This window comes from Palaemon carinicauda, chromosome 8 (assembly GCF_036898095.1).
Source record: "Palaemon carinicauda isolate YSFRI2023 chromosome 8, ASM3689809v2, whole genome shotgun sequence".
NCBI lineage: Eukaryota > Metazoa > Arthropoda > Malacostraca > Decapoda > Palaemonidae > Palaemon > Palaemon carinicauda.
Genome location: NC_090732.1, coordinates 8,327,162 through 8,347,161, shown reverse-complemented (window position 1 = coordinate 8,347,161; position 20,000 = coordinate 8,327,162). Strand labels below are relative to the sequence as shown.

General features: G+C 35.6%; 2 protein-coding genes across 3 annotated transcripts in view; both read right to left on the bottom strand.

Moving 5' to 3' along the window:
- Positions 1 to 2,123, bottom strand: part of LOC137644822 (uncharacterized) — a 25,753-nt gene extending 23,630 nt beyond the window's left edge. The window contains exon 1 of the mRNA XM_068377713.1: positions 1,956 to 2,123. The gene's annotated coding sequence lies outside the window, so the exon portion shown is untranslated. The remainder of the gene's footprint in view (positions 1 to 1,955) is intronic.
- Positions 2,124 to 2,968: 845 nt separating this feature from the next.
- Positions 2,969 to 14,054, bottom strand: LOC137645633 (uncharacterized). 2 transcript variants are annotated; one of them, XM_068378449.1, is made up of 3 exons: positions 13,687 to 14,054; positions 4,689 to 5,579; positions 2,969 to 4,326 (listed from the first exon to the last, which is right to left on the bottom strand). In XM_068378449.1, exons 2-3 carry the CDS (start codon positions 5,496 to 5,498, stop codon positions 4,210 to 4,212), a joined length of 927 nt encoding a protein of 308 aa, XP_068234550.1. In that variant the 5' UTR covers positions 5,499 to 5,579; positions 13,687 to 14,054; the 3' UTR covers positions 2,969 to 4,209. The 2 variants fall into 2 exon arrangements, with proteins under 2 accessions (XP_068234550.1, XP_068234551.1); XM_068378450.1 differs by having other exon boundaries at positions 4,633 to 5,579; positions 13,687 to 14,051.
- Positions 14,055 to 20,000: the final 5,946 nt, after the last annotated feature.

Here is a 20,000-nt window from a genome sequence, read left to right as displayed (position 1 = left end):
ATTTGGTGCTGCTATAGTGTGAGGTCTACCGCCTTTTGTCGCCTACCCAGGTTGAGGGTGAGGTCTACCGCGTGACCAGCGTCCCACAGCTCCTAAATCAGTTTTTCCCTCGGCCTAAAAGAGATATCATCGATTGAGGGTACTACAAATGTTGCTGAAGGAGTTTTATAGAAGAGTCATTCTGACAGAAGAAGCAGCACTCGCCTTTTTAAGAGAGCACAAATTGCACAATCTCTTGGATACAGTTCAAGTAGCAGATCTATTTGTGTCATTATTAGAAGATGTACGAAGTGTGTATCGCTAGAATGAATGTATGGAAATATATGATAACCTGTTTGATGTATGAAGAATGCATCGCTAGAATAAATGTATGGAAATATATGATAACCTGTTTGATGCACGAAGAGTGTATCGATAGAATAAAAGTATGGAAATATATGATAACATGTTTGATGTACGAAGTGTATCGCTAGAATAAGTGTATGGAAATATATGATAACATGTTTATTTTTACCTTTATTCCTTTTTTTTTAAAGTAATTAGAAATCCAACGATCTATTCATTTCTAAGATATGTTTAAATTAAGTGTTTATTGCTTAAACAAATGTATGAAATGTGTTTTATCTATGAGAGAGTAGAGGGACGAATAATTCAGCAGTAGACCTCACGCTATAGTACTAACGGGAGGTAGATCTCACGCTATAGTGTGGTAGACCTCACGCTATAGTAGCACCAAGTATTTTATAAATGTTAAAATAAAGAAAATATCTTCTGTAATAATTTACGGACCTCGATAAACATATGTAAATGATTTTACTGTATGCCTCAAGATGGTTGCCATAGTAACAACGGATTAAATGACAAAAAATTGCGATTGGCAACTATCAATAAACTTGTTTATTCCTAATTGTCTGTTCTACAGATACTCCATCCATATAAAAAAAATACTGTTTCCAAGCAAACTTTCATATATTTCACAGAGAGAGAGAGAGAGAGAGAGAGAGAGAGAGAGAGAGAGAGAGAGAGAGACCAACGTTACCGTTGTTTGCCTACCTTGCTAAGCCACAGAGAAAAACATGGAGTCATTGATTACCTTGGCCCAAGTTTCAGTCCTTTCCCTGACAGTCTATTCTATTTCTACTTTCTTCCACACTATCATTAAAGAACGAAAGCGATAAATCACCCTCATCAAAAGCGACCAGAAGTAATATATAGATAATGAAGACGATCGGGGGTTAACGGGTGGAAGAAAGATTGTTTTGGGTAGATGTCCAAGTCGATAGGGCCCACAAAAGCCCTCAACTCTCGGGACCTCCTGTGGTTATAGGTGTTAAAATGTCCTCGGGCTGTTTTACCTTTCTGTTATTACCTGGAGAGAGAGAGAGAGAGAGAGAGAGAGAGAGAGAGAGATCCAGGCGATGCTTTAAAACCACGGCCGTGACAGAGTACCGTGTACAGATCTTTTGTTGTTTTTCTAACCGCAAAACAATTGACAAAACTCGAATTAACTCTATTATCCTAAAATAATCGTCAACTCGAATTATCTAATTTATCATACCAATTCAAAATATTTAAAAACTAATTTAGTATATTCTGTTTTCAAATTTCCACACCAAGTTTAACAAATTGTTCGGCATTGTTGATTGAAATCCACATTTGACTAGGGTCCCATAAAACTTCTTATTTTATCGTGTTGTGCTTATCGGTATTGCAAAAACCATCAAAGCTTATGATTAAAATAATGTTATTGTTAAGACACTTTCGATCGTTCTTCCCACCACAAAACCAAAAAGCATCAGTTAGGTAGTTAGCAAAAGAATAAAAAAAATCCAGCTAAAGTGCATAGATTACACTTTACACGAATTAATTCTGTATACGTACAGTATGTATAGACTCTAGAGTAACCATAAAACACGTTACAAAAACTATGTAAATACATTATAAACCTAACTCACTATTGGTGTCCTGTTCTTCAGATCTTGTTCGAGCGCCGTCTGCCGTCTTTCTGGGGATTTATTTCATAAACACCCGTTTAAGAAGTGGTTTTCATCTTAATAACAACAGTAATTACTTATAAAGACTATTGACCATTAATTTCAAGACATTCCCAATCACTTGAGTGTGACTATGTGATTGCACAATTATTATTATTATTACTAGCGAAGATATAATCATAGTTGGAAAAACAGGATGCTATAGGCCTAAAGGGGGAAAAATAGCCCAGTGAAGAAAGGAAATGGTATAAATAAACTAAGATAAGTAATGAACAATTAAAATAAAATATTTTAAGAACATTAAAATAAATAATTCAAACTGAAAAAAAAGTTAGAGAAATAAGTGTCCGTGTGTACCGTCGAGCAGGAGAGCTCTAACGACACAGTGGAAGACCACGGTACAGAGACTATGGCAACTTCCTTTTCATTTGATCTTATTTATGGAAATTGTGTCATAATACCCTAAGCGGCCAAATTACTGCAGGATTGCTTGAAATTAATTGGTCTTCCCTATTAGCTGAAGTTACCAACGTTCAAAATAAGACTTAAAACCCATATATACGTCTTTGGTACTTATTCAAACATGTAGTTAAAAACAAAACGTATTATTCATCTGCATGAGAGAGAGAGAGAGAGAGAGAGAGAGAGAGAGAGAGAGAGAGAGAGAGAGAGAGAGAGAGAGAGAGAGAATATTTATCAGGAGTTAGATATAAGCTGACTTACCACATTTTCAAATGTTCTTTCCTACTTTTTACAGTTGAATATTATCATTCTACAGTCCCAAGCTTCGGCCAGACAATAAGAGACACAAATAATTGTTTTCTGTATCTAACATGCCCAATATAATCAAATGAACGTTTTCATATTAAAATTTCAACCAAACCATAAAAGTTTTCAGTTCTCTTTACTGACCAACGTTACAACAATGCAATTATATATCAAATGAAGTACAAAATACATGAAATGTAGCCAGATAATTTGAAAATATTTTATTTTTTTGCATCAAAACATGAACATTTTTGACAACTTTATAGAATCCACTTCCATAGACTAACTTACAAACTATATCAGTTCCTAATGATAAAAAAGAAACTATGCAATTTTGTTGTGAAATTAGGACTGATCAAAAAGAAAAACCTTATGATTAATTTAAACTAACACATATTTAACTTAAAATTAAATGAAAGACAAAAGAACAGAAATTCATATCTTATCTGTTCTTGAAACGTTTGAGATCCGTCGTTTACAATTAAGTCTTAGGTTGATAGCGTGACTCGAAAATCCAGATCACAATGTGTTTCCAGTAAAACAAGTCACAACTGAATATATAAGTAATTACCGCCCTGGTAAAACAATTTTTCCTTCATTTATAAACATTAGGCCTAGTCTCCTCTCAGTGGGTCTGTTGGTCATCACAAAAGTAATTAAAATAAAGCCTACAACTATATTTACCACTAGTGAAATAGCTTTAAATAAAAAAAAACAGACTGGACAGTTTCCTTCAGAAAATGTAACTTGGCCATAGACCCTTTTAAGTAGGCCTACCAATAAACCACGGGCAAAATGGCCATCTACAATAATTAAGATTCTAAAGTATGTAACTTCCCACTTTCAATATTTTGTAGCTTCCCGATGGAAAAATTAGGAAATCTCTCTATATTTTGTTTTAATGAAAGCTGGCTGATTTTAACACTAAACCAGGCTTTAAATCTACTTAGTCTAGTTTTATCGACTCGACAGAAAATGTCAAAAGGGAGGAGACTAGACCTTATGAAGATTTGTTTCATCAAATTCTTTTAAATAATTGCTTTAGATTTTGATAATTTTCTCCAGATTCTCTATCACCTACATGAAAAAGGTAAAATGCATCTGAACGCTAAATTTAAGATCATTTCTTCAGAACATATATCATACCAATAATGACAATTCTTACTAGCAAATGAACTTCGTATTTCAGTTGTATAGGCTCGGGTGCATTCTACTGTTGATAAACTCTTAGTACCGTGAGATTATTAGTACTACGAGACATATATCTCAAATTAAATACCAATTAAAAGGTTTACATGGGTATAAAAACCACCACCTCTCTAATACAATACCACTGCTAAATATCTTTAACCTGTAATAACAATTATATAGCAACAAAAGATCATCATCTATAGATATGGCACATGCTTGAAAGACAGCAAGTCTTAATGCACTTGAATTCTTGCTCCTAATGCACGCCTGGTGATTCTCCAATGGCCAGGCACATCATCGAGATAGACAGGCAACCAGTAATTGCAGACGACAGAGTGAAATTCAGGGAGCCATTTCTCAGCATCCAGTCTACCTGTGCGAAAAAAAAGATAATTTTGGGTTTAGGAATTGGTACAGTCTTTCAACTCGCCAGGAAACGCCTAGTGCTTGTTGGTTTATTCTTTCTTGCTTTGATTCTTTAGAAAATATTCTTAAATAATGCATTTTAGATCTGTATTTTATGAACAAGTTTGGTTTGTACGTTATTTGGACAAGAATGTATTGGTTTATTCATTTTCTTTAATTCTTCAGAGAATATTTTTAATAATCCATTTTAGATTTGTATTTTATAAAACAAGTTTGGTTTCTACATTACTTTGGACAAGATTGTAAGACTTACATTTCTAAGACATCACTTGAAATTTCAAAACTTAACCTAGGGGAGAACAAACGAACCCTGGCGTAGGTAGGTTGATACTGGTCCGCTACTTTGCGAAGATCAGATCCTATTATAAAGCACAGTACTCTCAGCTCTGTGTCGCTGTCCTTTTCGCCTGGTGATTCTCTCCCAACATAGGTTGCCATCTGGACTTCACTGCTTTCGTTTTCTTGCGTTTTTACAACACGCGACTCGAGGGCTATTTCGTCATCCAGTTCCACATCAACTCCGTCGCACAATCCAGTCTCTATTTCGTCGAGCAATTCTGCTTCTTTCTCGTCACACAATTCTGCCTCTATTTCATTGCACATTTCTGCTTCTTTCTCGTCATACGATTTTGCCTCTATTTCATTGCACAATTCTGCTTTCTCGTCATATAATTCTGCCTCGATTTCATTGCACATTTCTTCCTCTACTTCGTCATCCGATTCAGGATCCTGGACAAGATGGTGTCTTTGAACTTCAAGTTTAGTGTTCAATCTTAGCCCTGGCAGAAGACTTAACTGATTATTCTTTTTTCTCAATGTGGGTTTCCCAGCACGCAAAAATGCAGCATTATTCTGAGCAGAGGAATCATACGCTGTCGATACACAAAATGAAACGTCGTTCTGATCTGTTGGCGTTCCCGTTGGAACCTGTTGCTTCATCGCAAATCCAAAAGGAGACGTTGGCGTATCGGGTGGTGTCAGAATACCAGGTACCGGATAAGAGGGGCACGGGATATTTATGGGATGAGAAATAGAAGTCTGGTAAGTTGAAGATTGTCCATTTGGAGGGAAGAATATTGGTGTTGGTGAATGTTCGTCTGTGTTGGCGTATGAATCCATGTTTCGGAATATTCTTACTTGTGTTTTGGTAACGATGTTCTTCTGTTTATGCTGAGAATCTATTTCCAATAGATGAAACAACTGGAAAGGAAAATGAGAAGCGTTACTGAAAAAGTCTTTGAATATTACATTTTAATGTACTTATATTATTATTATTATTATTATTTTCATTATTATTATTACTTGCTAAGCTACAACCCTAGTTGGAAAAGCAGGATGCTTTAAGCCCCAGGGCTCCAACAGGGAAAATAGCCCAGCGAGGAAAGGAAACTAGGAAAAATCAAATATTCTAAGAACAGCAACACCACCAATATAAATACATATGAATAATTCTGAAAGTTTATTTCCTCAATTCTTTAGACATAGGCCTACCTATCTAATAAATAAACCTTCCCAACGTAATTTAGAAGGGCATGGCTAGTTCCATAAGAATTCATGCAAATGTGCCAAAATTAGAGTTAGTCTTTTTAGATAGGGCAATAATCAAACTAAAAACACCAACCAGGCAAGGCTAAATATCCTTCAAGATAGCCAAAAAAAACAAAAAAAAAACAAGGAATAGACAACCTCTTGATAATAATAATATAAATATTAAAAGTACGAAAAACATTCGTGTAATACTTTTAAAGGATTTGAAGAAAGAAAATAATTGAAGTATCTACAGCATAAAAATCTGTAGGTTTGGATGCAAGGACTGATAATAAAGTTAAATTTTGTAGATCTCTTTAATATTGTCTTGAGTAGAAAAAAAATATAAGGCACGGTAAATTTTGTCATTTTTTTTTTCACAAGGCATTGTGAATGCACGAGTGTATTCTTCGTTATTCGTTCACTAAAGAGGAGTTTTCACGGTCGAACGGTTCCACAAACTAGTGTTCGAACGTGTGAGCGGGGTATTTGGTTGTCGACCACGTTCGTCGAACGGTTCGTAGAAAGTCTGTTCTCACCTGACTTATGTGGGCGGGGCTTCATTGTCCACAAACCTATGCATTAGAGACTTTTGCGGCTGACTCCTCCTTTTCGAACCGTTTGACAAGAAGGAACGACAACCTCATTAGACGAACCGTTCGACCGTGTAAATCCTGTTTTAAACAGTATTCCTCCCTTCCCCACTCAGCCCCATTCCCAATGTCTACTATAACAGACTACAAATTTGACAAAGTTAATATTAATGTCACAGTTCATTTTCACGTACATTTTCTTCATTTTCCAAGAAAACTGTATAACCTACTCAAGTTATACAGTCTTATTATGGAGATATTTTGCAGATTATTATTATTATTATTAGCTAGGCTACAATACTAGTTGGAAAAGCAGGATGCTATAAGCCCATTGGCTCCAAAAGTGAAAAATAGCCCAATTAGGAAAGGAAATAAAGACATTAACAAACAACATAAAAAGTAATAAACAATCAAAATATAATATTCAAAGCACAGTAGCAACATTAAAATAGCGGTTACAATATGATGGCCAAAATGTTCCTAACACTTATTCTTTCTTTTACAATCTATGAAGCTAAACTCTAAGCTAGTCTTATCCGCTCCCATTATTATTATTATTACTATTATTATTATTATTACTGGCTAAGCTACAACCCTAGTTGGAAAAGCAGGATGCTATAAGCCCAGGGGGCCCAAAAGGGAAAATAGCCCAGTGAGGAAAGGAAACAAGGAAGGAAACATGAAATATTTTAAGAACAGTAACAACTTCCGTACTCTTCCCGAAGGAAGACTAGATCTATATATTTTTCTATAGACCTTTCCCAAAGGTTAAGTAATTTTTATACAAGTCGACAACCCAAATTTTTGCATAAAACTAGGTTGATGGGATAAAGGGCGTTACCCATAATAAGGAAGCTTTATAATTTATAGTGTTGCTTTGAAAGGATATAGGCCTAATGGTTTGAGTCTTACAATAGCCAATTTTTATATTTATTTCATTGGATCACTAAACTATCCCTCGATTCTAGTTATAACCAAGAATATGGAGGTTATAAACAACGATATTATTATTATTATTATTACTATCCAAGCTACAACCCTAGTTGGAAAAGCAAGATGCTATAAGCCCAGGGGCTCCAACAGGGAAAAATAGCCCAGTGAGGAAAGGAAATAAGGAAATAAATAAATGAAGAGAACAAATTAACAATAAATCATTCTAAAAACAATAACAACGTCAAAACAGACATGTCACATATAAACTATTAACAACATCAAAAACAAATATGTAATAAATAAACTATAAAAGACTCATGTCCACCTGGTCAACAAAAAAGCATTTGCTCCAACTTTGAACTTTTGAAGTTCTACTGATTCAACCACCCGATTAGGAAGATCATTCCACATTTTGGTAACAGCTGGAATAAAACTTCTAGAGTACTGCGTAGTATTGAGCCTCGTGATGGAGAAGGCCTGGCTATTAGAATTAACTGCCTGCCTAGTATTACGAACAGGATAGAATTGTCCACGAAGATCTGAATGTAAAGGATGGTCAGAGTTATGAAAAATCTTATGCAACATGCATAATGAACTAATTGAACGACGGTGCCAGAGATTAATATCTAGATCAGGAATAAGAAATTTAATAGACCGTAAGTTTCTGTCCAACAAATTAAGATGAGAATCAGCAGCTGAAGACCAGACAGGAGAACAATACTCAAAACAAGGTAGAATGAAAGAATTAAAACACTTCTTCAGAATAGATTGATCACCGAAAATCTTGAAAGACTTTCTCAATAAGCCTATTTTTTGTGCAATTGAAGAAGACACAGACCTTATATGTTTCTCAAAAGTAAATTTACTGTCGAGAATCACACCTAAAATTTTGAGAGAGTCATACACATTTAGAGAAACATTATCAATACTGAGATCCGGATGTTGAAGAGCCACCGTCCTTGACCTACTTACAATCATACTTTGAGTTTTGTTAGGATTCAACTTCATACCCCATAATTTGCACCATGCACTAATTCTAGCTAAATCTCTATTAAGGGATTCACCAACCCTAGATCTACATTCAGGGGATGGAATTGATGCAAAGAGAGTAGCATCATCTGCATATGCAACAAGCTTGTTTTCTAGGCCAAACCACATGTCATGTGTATATAGTATGAAAAGTAATGGGCCAAGAACACTACCCTGTGGAACACCGGATATCACATTCCTATAATCACTATGGTGCCCATCAACAACAACTCTTTGAGATCTATTACTTAAAAAATCAATAATAATGCTAAGAAACGACCCACCCACTCCCAACTGTTTCAGTTTGAAAACAAAGGCCTCATGATTAACATGATTAATCAAGGCCAATCATACGAACTTCCCGACCACAATCAAGGGATTTCTGTACAGCATTGGAGATTGTAAGAAGGGCATCACATGCTCCAAGGCCTTTACGAAAACCAAATTGCAAACTAGGGAGTAGATGATTACCTTCAGCAAACCTATTAAGACGTTTTGCCAGAAGACGTTCAAAAACTTTAGATAATATGGGAGTTATGGAAATTGGGCGGTAATCAGTGGGACTTGAGCTACCACAAACACATTTACATAGAGGAGTAACATTACCAATTCTCCAACTAGTGCTAAAAGCTCCTCTTCTTGCTAACTTGCGCAAAATAACAGATAACTTTAGAGCTAAGAAAACTGCTGTCTTTATAAAAAATAAAGGAAAAATACCATTTGGGTCTACACCTCCATAAGCATCAAGGTCCATCAATAGAGCTATAATCTCACGAGATCGAAAAGCTAAACTAGTTAGTTTAGCATCAGGAAAACAATATCCAAGTAATAACCAACGATTTGAAAATTATTATAAATGGAAGTAATAACTAACGATATGAAAGTCATAACCAACGATATGAAAGCCATAACCCACGATATGCAGTTATAGCCAACGATATGAAAGTTATAACCAACGATATGAAAGTCATAACCAATGATATGAAAGTCATAACCAACGATATGAAAGTCAAACCACGATGTGCAGTTATAACCAACGATATGAAAGTCTAACCACTATGTGCAGTTGTAACAAACGATATGATAGTCGTAACCAACGATATGAAAGTCATATCCAACGATATGAAAGTCATAACCAACGATATGCATGTTATACCAACGATATGAAAGTAATAACCAATGTTATGCAGTTATGATCAATGATATGAAAGTCTTAACCAACAATATGAAAGTCATGCTACGATGTGCAGTTATAACCAACGATATGAAAGTCATAACCAACCATATGCAGTTATAACCAACGATATGCATGTTATACCAACGATATGAAAGTAATAACCAATGTTATGCAGTTATGATCAATGATATGAAAGTCTTAACCAACGATATGAAAGTCATGCCACGATGTGCAGTTATAACCAACGATATGAAAGTCATAACCAACGATATGAAAGTCATAACCAACCATATGCAGTTATAACCAACGATATGAAAGTTATACCCAACGATATGAAAGTAATAACCGATGTTATGCAGTTATAATCAATGATATGAAAGTCATTACCAACGATATGAAAGTCATAATCCACGATGTGCAGTTATAACCAACAATATGATAGTCATAACCAACGATATGAAAGTTATAACCAACGATATGCAGTTATAACCAACGATATGAAAGTTATACCCAACGATATGAAAGTAATAACCGATGTTATGCAGTTATAATCAATGATATGAAAGTCATTACCAACGATATGAAAGTCATAATCCACGATGTGAAGTTATAACCAACAATATGATAGTCATAACCAACGATATGAAAGTTATAACCAACGATATGCAGTTATAACCAACGATATGAAAGTTATACCCAACGATATGAAAGTAATAACCAATGTTATGCAGTTATAATCAATGATATGAAAGTCATAACCAACGATATGAAAGTCATAATCCACGATTTGCAGTTATAACCAACGATATGAAAGTCATAACTATCGATTTGCAGTTATAACCAACGATATGAAAGTCATAACTATCGATTTGCAGTTATAACCAAAGATATGAAAGTCATAACCAACGATATGAAAGTCATAACTATCGATTTGCAGTTATAACCAACGACATGATAGTCATAACTATCGATATGCAGTTGTAGCCAACGATATGAAAATCATAACCTCCGATATGCTGTTATAATTAACGATATGAAAGTTATAACCAATGTTATGCAGTTATAATCAACGATATGAAAGTCATAACCAACGATATGAAAGTCATAACAATCGGTATGCTGTTATAACCAATGATATGAAAGTCATAACCACTGATATGCTGTTATAACCAATGATATGAAAGTCATAACCACTGATATGCTGTTATAACCAATGATATGAAAGTCATAACTAATGTTATGCAGTTATAACCAACGATATGAAAGTCATAATCAACGATATGAAAATCATAACCACCGATATACTGTTATAACCAACGATGTGAAAGTCGTAACCAACGATATGCAATTATAACCAATGATATGAAAGGTGTAACCAACAATATTTAAGTCTTAACCAATGTTATGTAGTTAAAACCAACGATATGAAAGTCATAACCCACGATATGCAGTTATAACCAACGATATGATCGTCATAACTAACGATATGCAGTCATAACCAACGATATGATAGTCATACCTAACAATATGCAGTCATAACCAATGATATTTAAGTCATAACCAACGATATGAAAGTCATAACCCACGACATGCAGTTATAACCAACATTATGAGAGTCATAACTAACGATATGCAGTCATAACCAACGATACGATAGTCAACCCTAACAATATGCAGTCATAACCAATGATATGAAAGTAATAACCAACGATATGAAAGTCATAACTAACGATATGCAGTCATAACTAACAATATGCAACAATAACTAACGATATGCAGTCATAACCAACGATATGATAGTCATAATTAACGATATGCAGTTAAAACTAACGATATGCAGTTAAAACCAACGATATGCAACTATAACCACTGATGTGAAAATAAAAACCAACGATATAAGTCCTAACCAACAATATGCAGTTTTAGCCAATAATATTTAAGTCATAAACAACGACATGCAGTTATAGCATCCTGCTTTTCTAACTGGGGTTGTAGCTTCGCAAGTAATATTAACAATAACATCAATAATTATAATAATAATAGTAATAATAATAACCAAAGATATGTGATACACCTTGCATCAAATTTTCAATTTCCTTCAACTATACCCTCAATTTAACAACTTTAGTCCTTTAAAATAAATGAACAGGTTCTAAACTTATGGCAGCAAATAATTTAAAATGATAAGCATATCTCTCGACACGAAGTGTTCTTCATAGAATAATAACAGGCGAATTAACCAATTTAATGTTTTAGTAGCGAACTGTAAGTTCGGTGCTCTCTCTAACTCGAGAGAGGACCTCGAGACCCACCCCCAACCCCAGACGACCCACCCAACACCACAGGACCCACCCCAACCCCAGACGACCCACCCAACCCCAGACGACCCACCCAACCCCAGACGACCCACCCAACACCACAGGACCCACCCCTAGGAGGATATTTTTCCTCCAAGACCCACCCCAACCCCAGAGGAACCACACCAACCCCCTTCCGAGGGAAATGGTCAGTCCTCTCCCGCTAGCCTCAAGTGTCCACTCATCATAACCTTGCAATGACCTCGTTATATTAAATCCCCCAAGCAGGAGCGGGGTTTATTTATCAGGGTGTATAGTTGTGATCTTGAAGATATAAAATTGGTGAAGGGAAAGAATATAATAAAATCTTCTGAAAAATAAAACTCATGAACAGAGCTCGGTTGATTTGCTACCGTAACCTAGCACAAGTGGATTATTGAAACTTCCATAATAAAAAAGTATACAAGAACTATTTAAAAACATTTAATATGAATAAGTAATGATCATGTTTACAGCCACCATTTAAAACCTCTTAAAATGAGTATTAATCTATATAATTGAAAAAAAAATTCACAATACTAATTGGGAAACTGCCTTAACGACTTAAAACCCTTTAACCAAAGTTTTGTATTTTTTTGTATTTCATAACACCAAATTACGAGATAATCAAATTATCTTTTTCCTTTAGAGTCTACATCCTTATGATCCTTAATGTACTCATCGATGTAATGTTTGCAACTCAACGTACCCAGACTATGATTACTGCCGGCAATGAAATTCGTATCCCGGAATGTCACTAATTTCCGGTAAAAATACGCGTTCAACTTCCTTTGTTCTGTCCTTAGCTGATCCTTATGGGAACTCTCTATCACCATGAGAAAATATATAAATTACTTATCTAGTCAGTTCTGGTCTAGCTCACGCAAATATACTGGGAAGTTTAATACAGTATCAAACGTTCCTATATGCAGAAATAGGCCTAATCGCTAATCATTTTGAACTATATTAATATTTACGATACACAAGGGTGGAGAAAAATTTGGATGCTGACAAACTTTGACGACAAACCTCAAAAACTGATTAACATTACCTATAGGCCTACCCCTTTACGTTAAATATTTGCATTAAACGTGAGTCGCCGATGCCTATCACATGGCCTAGGGAAAAGGATCAGTTTCTAAGGACAGGAGTACTAAGTACTAGGATTAATCCTGGCATTTAAGAGGTTAAATGGATATTTAACCTCCTTGGGTACGTAATAGGGGTAGAGGAACACGAAATAAAAGTTCTAGTACAATTCGTGATGTCGAGCCTTAAAGCTAAGCTTATTAATAATTGCATGATTAATTGGTCTGAATATTGGCCCTTTGCGTCAATAGGCGTAGTATATGTTGGTGATGACAGACATAAAATATCTTCGCGCATATATGAAAGTTGCAAATATTATGATTAAAGAAACAAGGAAACTAGTTAAACGTTACCCGCTACTTACAATAACACAAGAGAGAGAGAGAGAGAGAGAGAGAGAGAGAGAGAGAGAGAGAGAGAGAGAGAGAGAGAGAGAGAGAGAGAATGCGTATCTTTCTAGACTTATGATTGAAGAAAGAGCTGTTTTCAAAGTAAACGTGATAATATTATTCAGCTTCCCGCGAATATCTTCGGAGGTTAAACCTTTAGCAAACGTTTACACAGAAATCTGTTAATTTCCTTTCTATCGAATGGAAATCATTACACAATCAACTACTTATTACCTTGTCAGTACTCGGATGGTCTTATTTCATCACTCGAAGCTCCTGGTAGTGTAGGATAATTCCGGTCCACTTGAAAAAAAAAATCGAATATCACAGTTCAGAATTCACTCACGATTTTCACACGGACACGATTACTCCAGTACGAAAGTGCAGAAATTAATATTTGCCATACTGGGCAAAGCATTCTCATCTAGCATCATGCTACTGTACATAAACTTCAAGAATAAATGCGCAGTTTCATAACTTCGTCTCCACAGCAGCCGGAGAGTAAAGGCGAGACTGGAGGAGCAGAGACTCAGGGTAGAAGAACACTGTGTTTACCGCCACCAGAGCCGTGTTGTTGTCTTTGCCCCGAGGGTAATCCTGGGGATTGGCAGGTGTCTGTCGTGGGACGGGTGCGCGCGCAGATCATCCACTTTGCTGGATATGTTTTGGCAAGTTCTGTTGGTAACAGAGCTTTTCAAACAAAGCTGTCCTAGTGACGTATTCATCATTTAGACTTTTTAGACTTAAAAGTATTCCGGCTGTTCATTGAACAAGACAAAATATATCAATGCAAGAGAATTGGTATCACGAGATGACCGACGTTTCATTAAAACTACCAAATTTCTTAAAGTGGTCCAATTTTCCATAATTCTTCGTGCTTAGTCATGCTTTGTTGTATTATACAATAGGCTTACTACAATCGAGTTTAGTAATATCCATCATCATGAGAGATAGGAAAAGCTTAATAGACATGAATCAATATCGTAAAAAAAATTTAGTTATCAGTGCGAGTGTGTCCTTGTGCGCTTTGTGTCTGAGGAGAGAGAGAGAGAGAGAGAGAGAGAGAGAGAGAGAGAGAGAGAGAGAGAGAGAGAGAGAGAGAGAGAGAGAGAGAGCGCAGTGGATTTGGGACATTCATACAGGGGTAATACTGATATTGAAATGTTTTATATTAATGATATTTAAATGTGGAAGTTATTTCGTTTTATATTGGTAATAAACTCACACGTACATAATACATAATACAATGGTGTTTGTAGGTATGCAGTTCGAAGAACGTATTTGGATATCTCATTTCTGTAAGTTTGGTCTAATGAAATGGAAGTTTCCGGAACCACCTTATCATTTGGTGCTATATGAAGACAGTGAAGAGAGTCTAATAATATGATGAACGGTAGAGCAGGGCTGCTTTAACCATTAGGCAAAATAAACTCGTGCTTGCTAAAATAATACCCTCTTCCTTGAGGGTACACTCAAGCACGCTATTCTATTTTGCTTCTCTTCATCTCGTAATTTTGAAACTTTTATCTTCTTATTTTGAAGTTTTTATCGTATATATGAAAAATTTGTTTTAATGTTATTGTTCTTAAACTTCTCATAGTTTTTTTTCCTTATTTCCTTTCCTCACTAGGCTATTTTCCCTGTTGGAACCCTTGGGATTATAGCATCCTGCTTTTCTAATTACGTTTGTAGCTTAGCGAGTAATAATAATAATAATAATAATAATAATAATTCGATGTTGTTTATATGATCAGAAATTAAACAAATTTCCCAGTTAAGTGTTGTAATAGGGTACTTAAAGGATGGATAGTCTATTAAAAGTTCTTCGACTATCTTGAAAACGTATAGCCGAAAATGCAAATCAGGGGCTGTAAATATTACAAGAAGTTTGTTAGCTAACTTTATTTTTCTTTTTTTTTAAGTACACATAAGGGTCTGTCTTGCAGGAAGGAAGTAAACATTTTTTAATGATAAACAAGCTTGCTCTTTAAATGCCCCGGGTAGTTCATCCACTAATTATGATAGGCCTAAGTGTTGTTGAATGCTATCAGGAGGCAATTTGGTAGGAAACTATTATTATTATTATTATTATTATTATTATTATTATTATTATTACTTGCTAAGCTACAACCCTTGGTGGAAAAACAGAATGCTATAAGCCCAGGGGCTCCAACAAGGAAAATAGCCCAGTGAGGAAAGGAAAAAAGGAAAAATAAAAATATAAGAAGAGTAACAACCTCAAAATAAACATTTCCTGTATAAACTATAAAAACTTTAACAAAACAAGAGGAAGAGAAACAAGACAGAACAGCGTGCCCGAGTATACCCTCAAGCAAGAGAACTTCAGCACAAGATAGTGGAAGACCATGGTACAGAGGCTATGGCAGTACCAAAGATTAGAGAACAACGGTTTGATTTTGGAGTATCCTTCTCCATATGTGTTCTAATCACAGATACGCTGTCATCAACCTTCTCCTCATCATCAATAATTCACCCTCATCTTCCTCCTTCTCGGGCTCCTGGCTTCTCCTTCATCCTGATAATTGAATAGACCCCACAGTACTGAATCTCCTTCGACATTAAATACTTATCTATAGAAGGGCCAAATTCATCATCTGAATAACATTCTCCATCCCAAGTCTTTATCCTCATACCCAACCAAGTTTGAAGGTTCTGGTTTCAAATTTTCCACTTGCAAAGTTTTGTTTTTAACAATAATAATAATAATAATAATAATAATAATAATAATAATAATAATAATAATAATAATAATAATACTTTATTTCCAAATAAATACATTGGGTATTATACATTATTTATAAAGCAACATAAAGAATAGTGATTACTGATATTGTGATTACATTAAAATCTAACATTTACATGAGAGATGCTTCCATATAAATCTTTTGACTATCAACTAAAATACATTTGGTCCACTACTTGCATTAGTATAACTTAATAGTAGAGATAAAATAACTTAAAATGGTAAAACTCATTAAAATTCTATACTGTGTGCAAAATTACAGTAGACCCCATAAAACATTAAAAACTGATATTCACAAGTACATTAAGACCAATCCACAAATATGTAACTAAAATCTTGTAGAAAACATATATTTCCTGAGATTTGCTTTAAAAGTGTCTATACTCACTGTTGTTTTCAATGAATCAGGTAGGGTATTCCACATCGTTGGTCCTCGTACCGTAAAAAGCATCTACTTCCCAAGTCTGTGTTGGTTCTCGGTATATAAAGGTCATTATTCTGTCTCGTTCGTCTGTCCCTCCCAGCTTCAACTGTTATAAACGTAAAAAGCCAAGTCGGTATTAAACTACGCACAACTTTAAAAACTCCCACACAAATCTCGAATTTAATTCTTCTTTCAACATTTAACCATTCTAATTTATCTAAAATTGGTGATGCATGATCATATTTTTTGGCACTACCATCATCTAGTTTTGCCGCAAAGTTTTGTACTTTTTGAACCCATTGTAATTTGTTTAGTAGTACTTCCCCAAATCTTTAAACAATAATTTATTATGCTCAGTGCAAGAGACTGAACTACCATCGCCCTCATGTCAATATCTAGTCTGTCTTTAATTCTGTTTAAATATATTAAGGTTCCATTTACTTTTCTACATATTTCAGATACGTGCACATCAAAAAGCATATATTGGTCAAAATGAATGCCCAGATTTTTTACGTGTACACTTCTTTCAATTTGATGGCCGTTAAAGTTTAGAACGGTATCTAATGGGATTTGTGATATATATTGCCTTGTACCAATGAATAGGAATTTATTTTTTGATTCATTTACATTTAAACCATTTAATTGAAAATATCGCAGTCCTGCTTCTAATATAGCTTCTGCCTTTGTGATAAGAGTGGGTATATCATTTATAATACCTGCAATTAAAAATGGACTATCGTCTGCATATTGTACGAGAAGATAGTCTTCTAAAAATTTTGCCATATCTTTGAAATAGTCCTGTATGAAATCAGCCATATCATTGATGTGAGTAAGAAAAAGCACGGGGCCTAAAATAGATCCCTGGGGAACTCCAAAATGTACTTGCTTACGAGAAGAGATAGTGTTATCTAGTCTGATTATTTGAAAACGATTTTGTAAATAGTTACTAAACCAAAAAGAATCTATTTTCATTTTCCTACACTTATTTAACAAAATATCGTGGCTAACGCTATTAAATGCCTTTGAAAGATCTAACAATATAAGTAAGTTTATCTTTTGCTGGTCAATATTTTTATAAATCCTTTCCGATAGCTTAAGTAATGCCATTTCAGTAGACAGATGAGGTCTAAATCCATATTGCGTAGAGGACAATAATTTATTTTGTTCAAGATATTCAAGTAATTGATTTGTTACTATTTTCTCTAATATTTTTGACAAAATAGGAAGAAGAGATATAGGTCGGTAGTTTTCAACGTTTTCTGGGTCGCCACTCTTGTAAAATGGTACAACATGTGACAGCTTCCATCTATCGGGGTAAACACCAGTTATTATTGAGGTATTGATTATTATTGTTAAATAAAAGGCTATTGCAGGTAAGGCATCTCTACTGAAACGAAGGGGTATTCCATCTGATCCTACTGAATTTGTGTCATTTAAATTCTTTACTGTGAGAATAACTGTATTAACATTAACTGGCTGAGGTCTAAAAAAGCTAATCATATCTTCAGTTGATTTGTTATTTACCGGTATCTGGTTTCTGTCACTATCGTGAAAATTCTCTTGTGATTTTTCATAAGCCGTCTTTCCAACGTTTGAAAAGTATACTTTCTAACCTCATATTCTTCCCTAGTCTCAAGCATAAAGTAAGATATCCATGACGTAGTTGATTTTCAACATGTTCTTTGAAGTCTTTCTGCTGGTAATCGTTCCAGCCTCAGTACTTAAAAGGTTTAAAGGCCGCTCATGAATAGCAGAGGATTCCCCTTACGGGCTGCCAACGCAAGAGCCCGTGTCTTGCTATAGGCAGGGCAATCTTATACTTACCTGCCTACCTATGGCAGAGGCAAGGACCAGTGACATTGCCCTATCAAGCAGGGCAATGCTCTAGAGACAGACCATATATACATATGATTAGCGCCCAAGCCCACTCCCCACCCAAGCTAGGACCAAGGAGGGCCCAGCAATGGTAGCTGATGACTCAGTAGGTAGATCTATAGGTTTCCCCCAACACCCCCCCCCCCATCCTTAGCTCACAAGGATGGTGAGGTTGCAGCGACCAAAGGAACAAACGAGTTTGAGCGGGACTCAAACCCCAGTCTGGCTGCTGATGACTCGGTACGTAGACCTATAGGATTCCCCAAAGCCCCCATCCTTAGCTCACAAGGATGGTGAAGTTGCGGTGACCAAAGGAACAAACGAGTTTGAGTGGGACTCGAACCTCAATCTGGCGTTCACCAGGCAAGGACGTTACCAACAGCAATGCAAGATTCATGGAAGTCTTTCCGATTTCGCTTTGAGTTGCGTCTATTTAAACGTTGAGGATCACACAGGGGCATCTATGGCGTTCCATCTCTTGATTGATTTGAGGCCAGAAAACCTCAAATCAATCAATTTCTACCAGAAACTCAACAAAGAACATCAAGTCGCTTTTCAGGTTTGCTTGCTTGCTAAATTACCCCCAACACATGGTTGGAGCACGGGCTCTTGCGTTGGCAGACCGTAAATTTTGAGATTATCTTCTTACAATATCTTAAAGTGAGCTTTATGGTATCTTGATGTACCCCAGGAGATAACAAACATAAAGCCAGTCGTAACTTAGTGTCACCTGGTCGTTGTACCGCAAGTGTTTCATACACGCTCGTACACAGTAACGTTTTGCTTTTTTATCTTATCACTCGCTCTTCCCTGCACTGTTAATAAACTTGATAGTTCATGCCTAATTTTGTTTTAATTTTTGTGACTTCCTTGCCCGCAAGTCCTAGTACTTAAGCTCGATGTCCGTTTAATATTAATAAAGTTTAGTTGCGTTTACCTGGCCTCTCGGTTATCACCTAACTGGCTCCTCGCACATCCTATCAAACGCACCCATTGAGATACTACCGCTAGTTATGGGGTCCTTTGACCGGCCAGACAGTACTTCATTGAATCCTTATCTCTGGTTACAGTTCACTTTCCCTTTTCCTACACATACACCGAATAATCTGGCCTATTCTTTACAGATTCTCCTCTGTCCTCATACTTCAAAACACTTAAGATTGCCAAACAATTCCTCTTCATCCAAGGGGTTGTTAACTACTGCATTGTAATTGTCCAGTGGCTACTTTCCTATTGGTAAGGGTAGAAGAGACTCTTTAGTTATGGTAAGCAGTTCTTCTAGGTCAGGAGAAGGCCACTCCAAAATCAATCCATTGTTTCCTAGTCTTGGGTAGTGCCATAGCCTCTTTACCATAGTCTTCCACTGTCTTGGGTTAGAATTCTCTTGCTTGAGGGTACACCCGGATACACTATTCTATCTTATTTATCTTCTTCTTGTTTTGCTAAATTTTTTTATAGTTTATATAGGAAATATTTATTTCAACG

Excerpts from the sequence above, each read along its gene's own strand:
- LOC137645633 (XM_068378449.1), bottom strand. The coding sequence starts at position 5,498 with ATGGATTCATACGCCAACACAGACGAACATTCACCAACACCAATATTC. Across the intron at positions 4,327-4,688 it reads ATCAACCTACCTACGCCAGG|GTAGACTGGATGCTGAGAAA; the intron begins GTTCGTTTGTTC and ends TTTTTCGCACAG.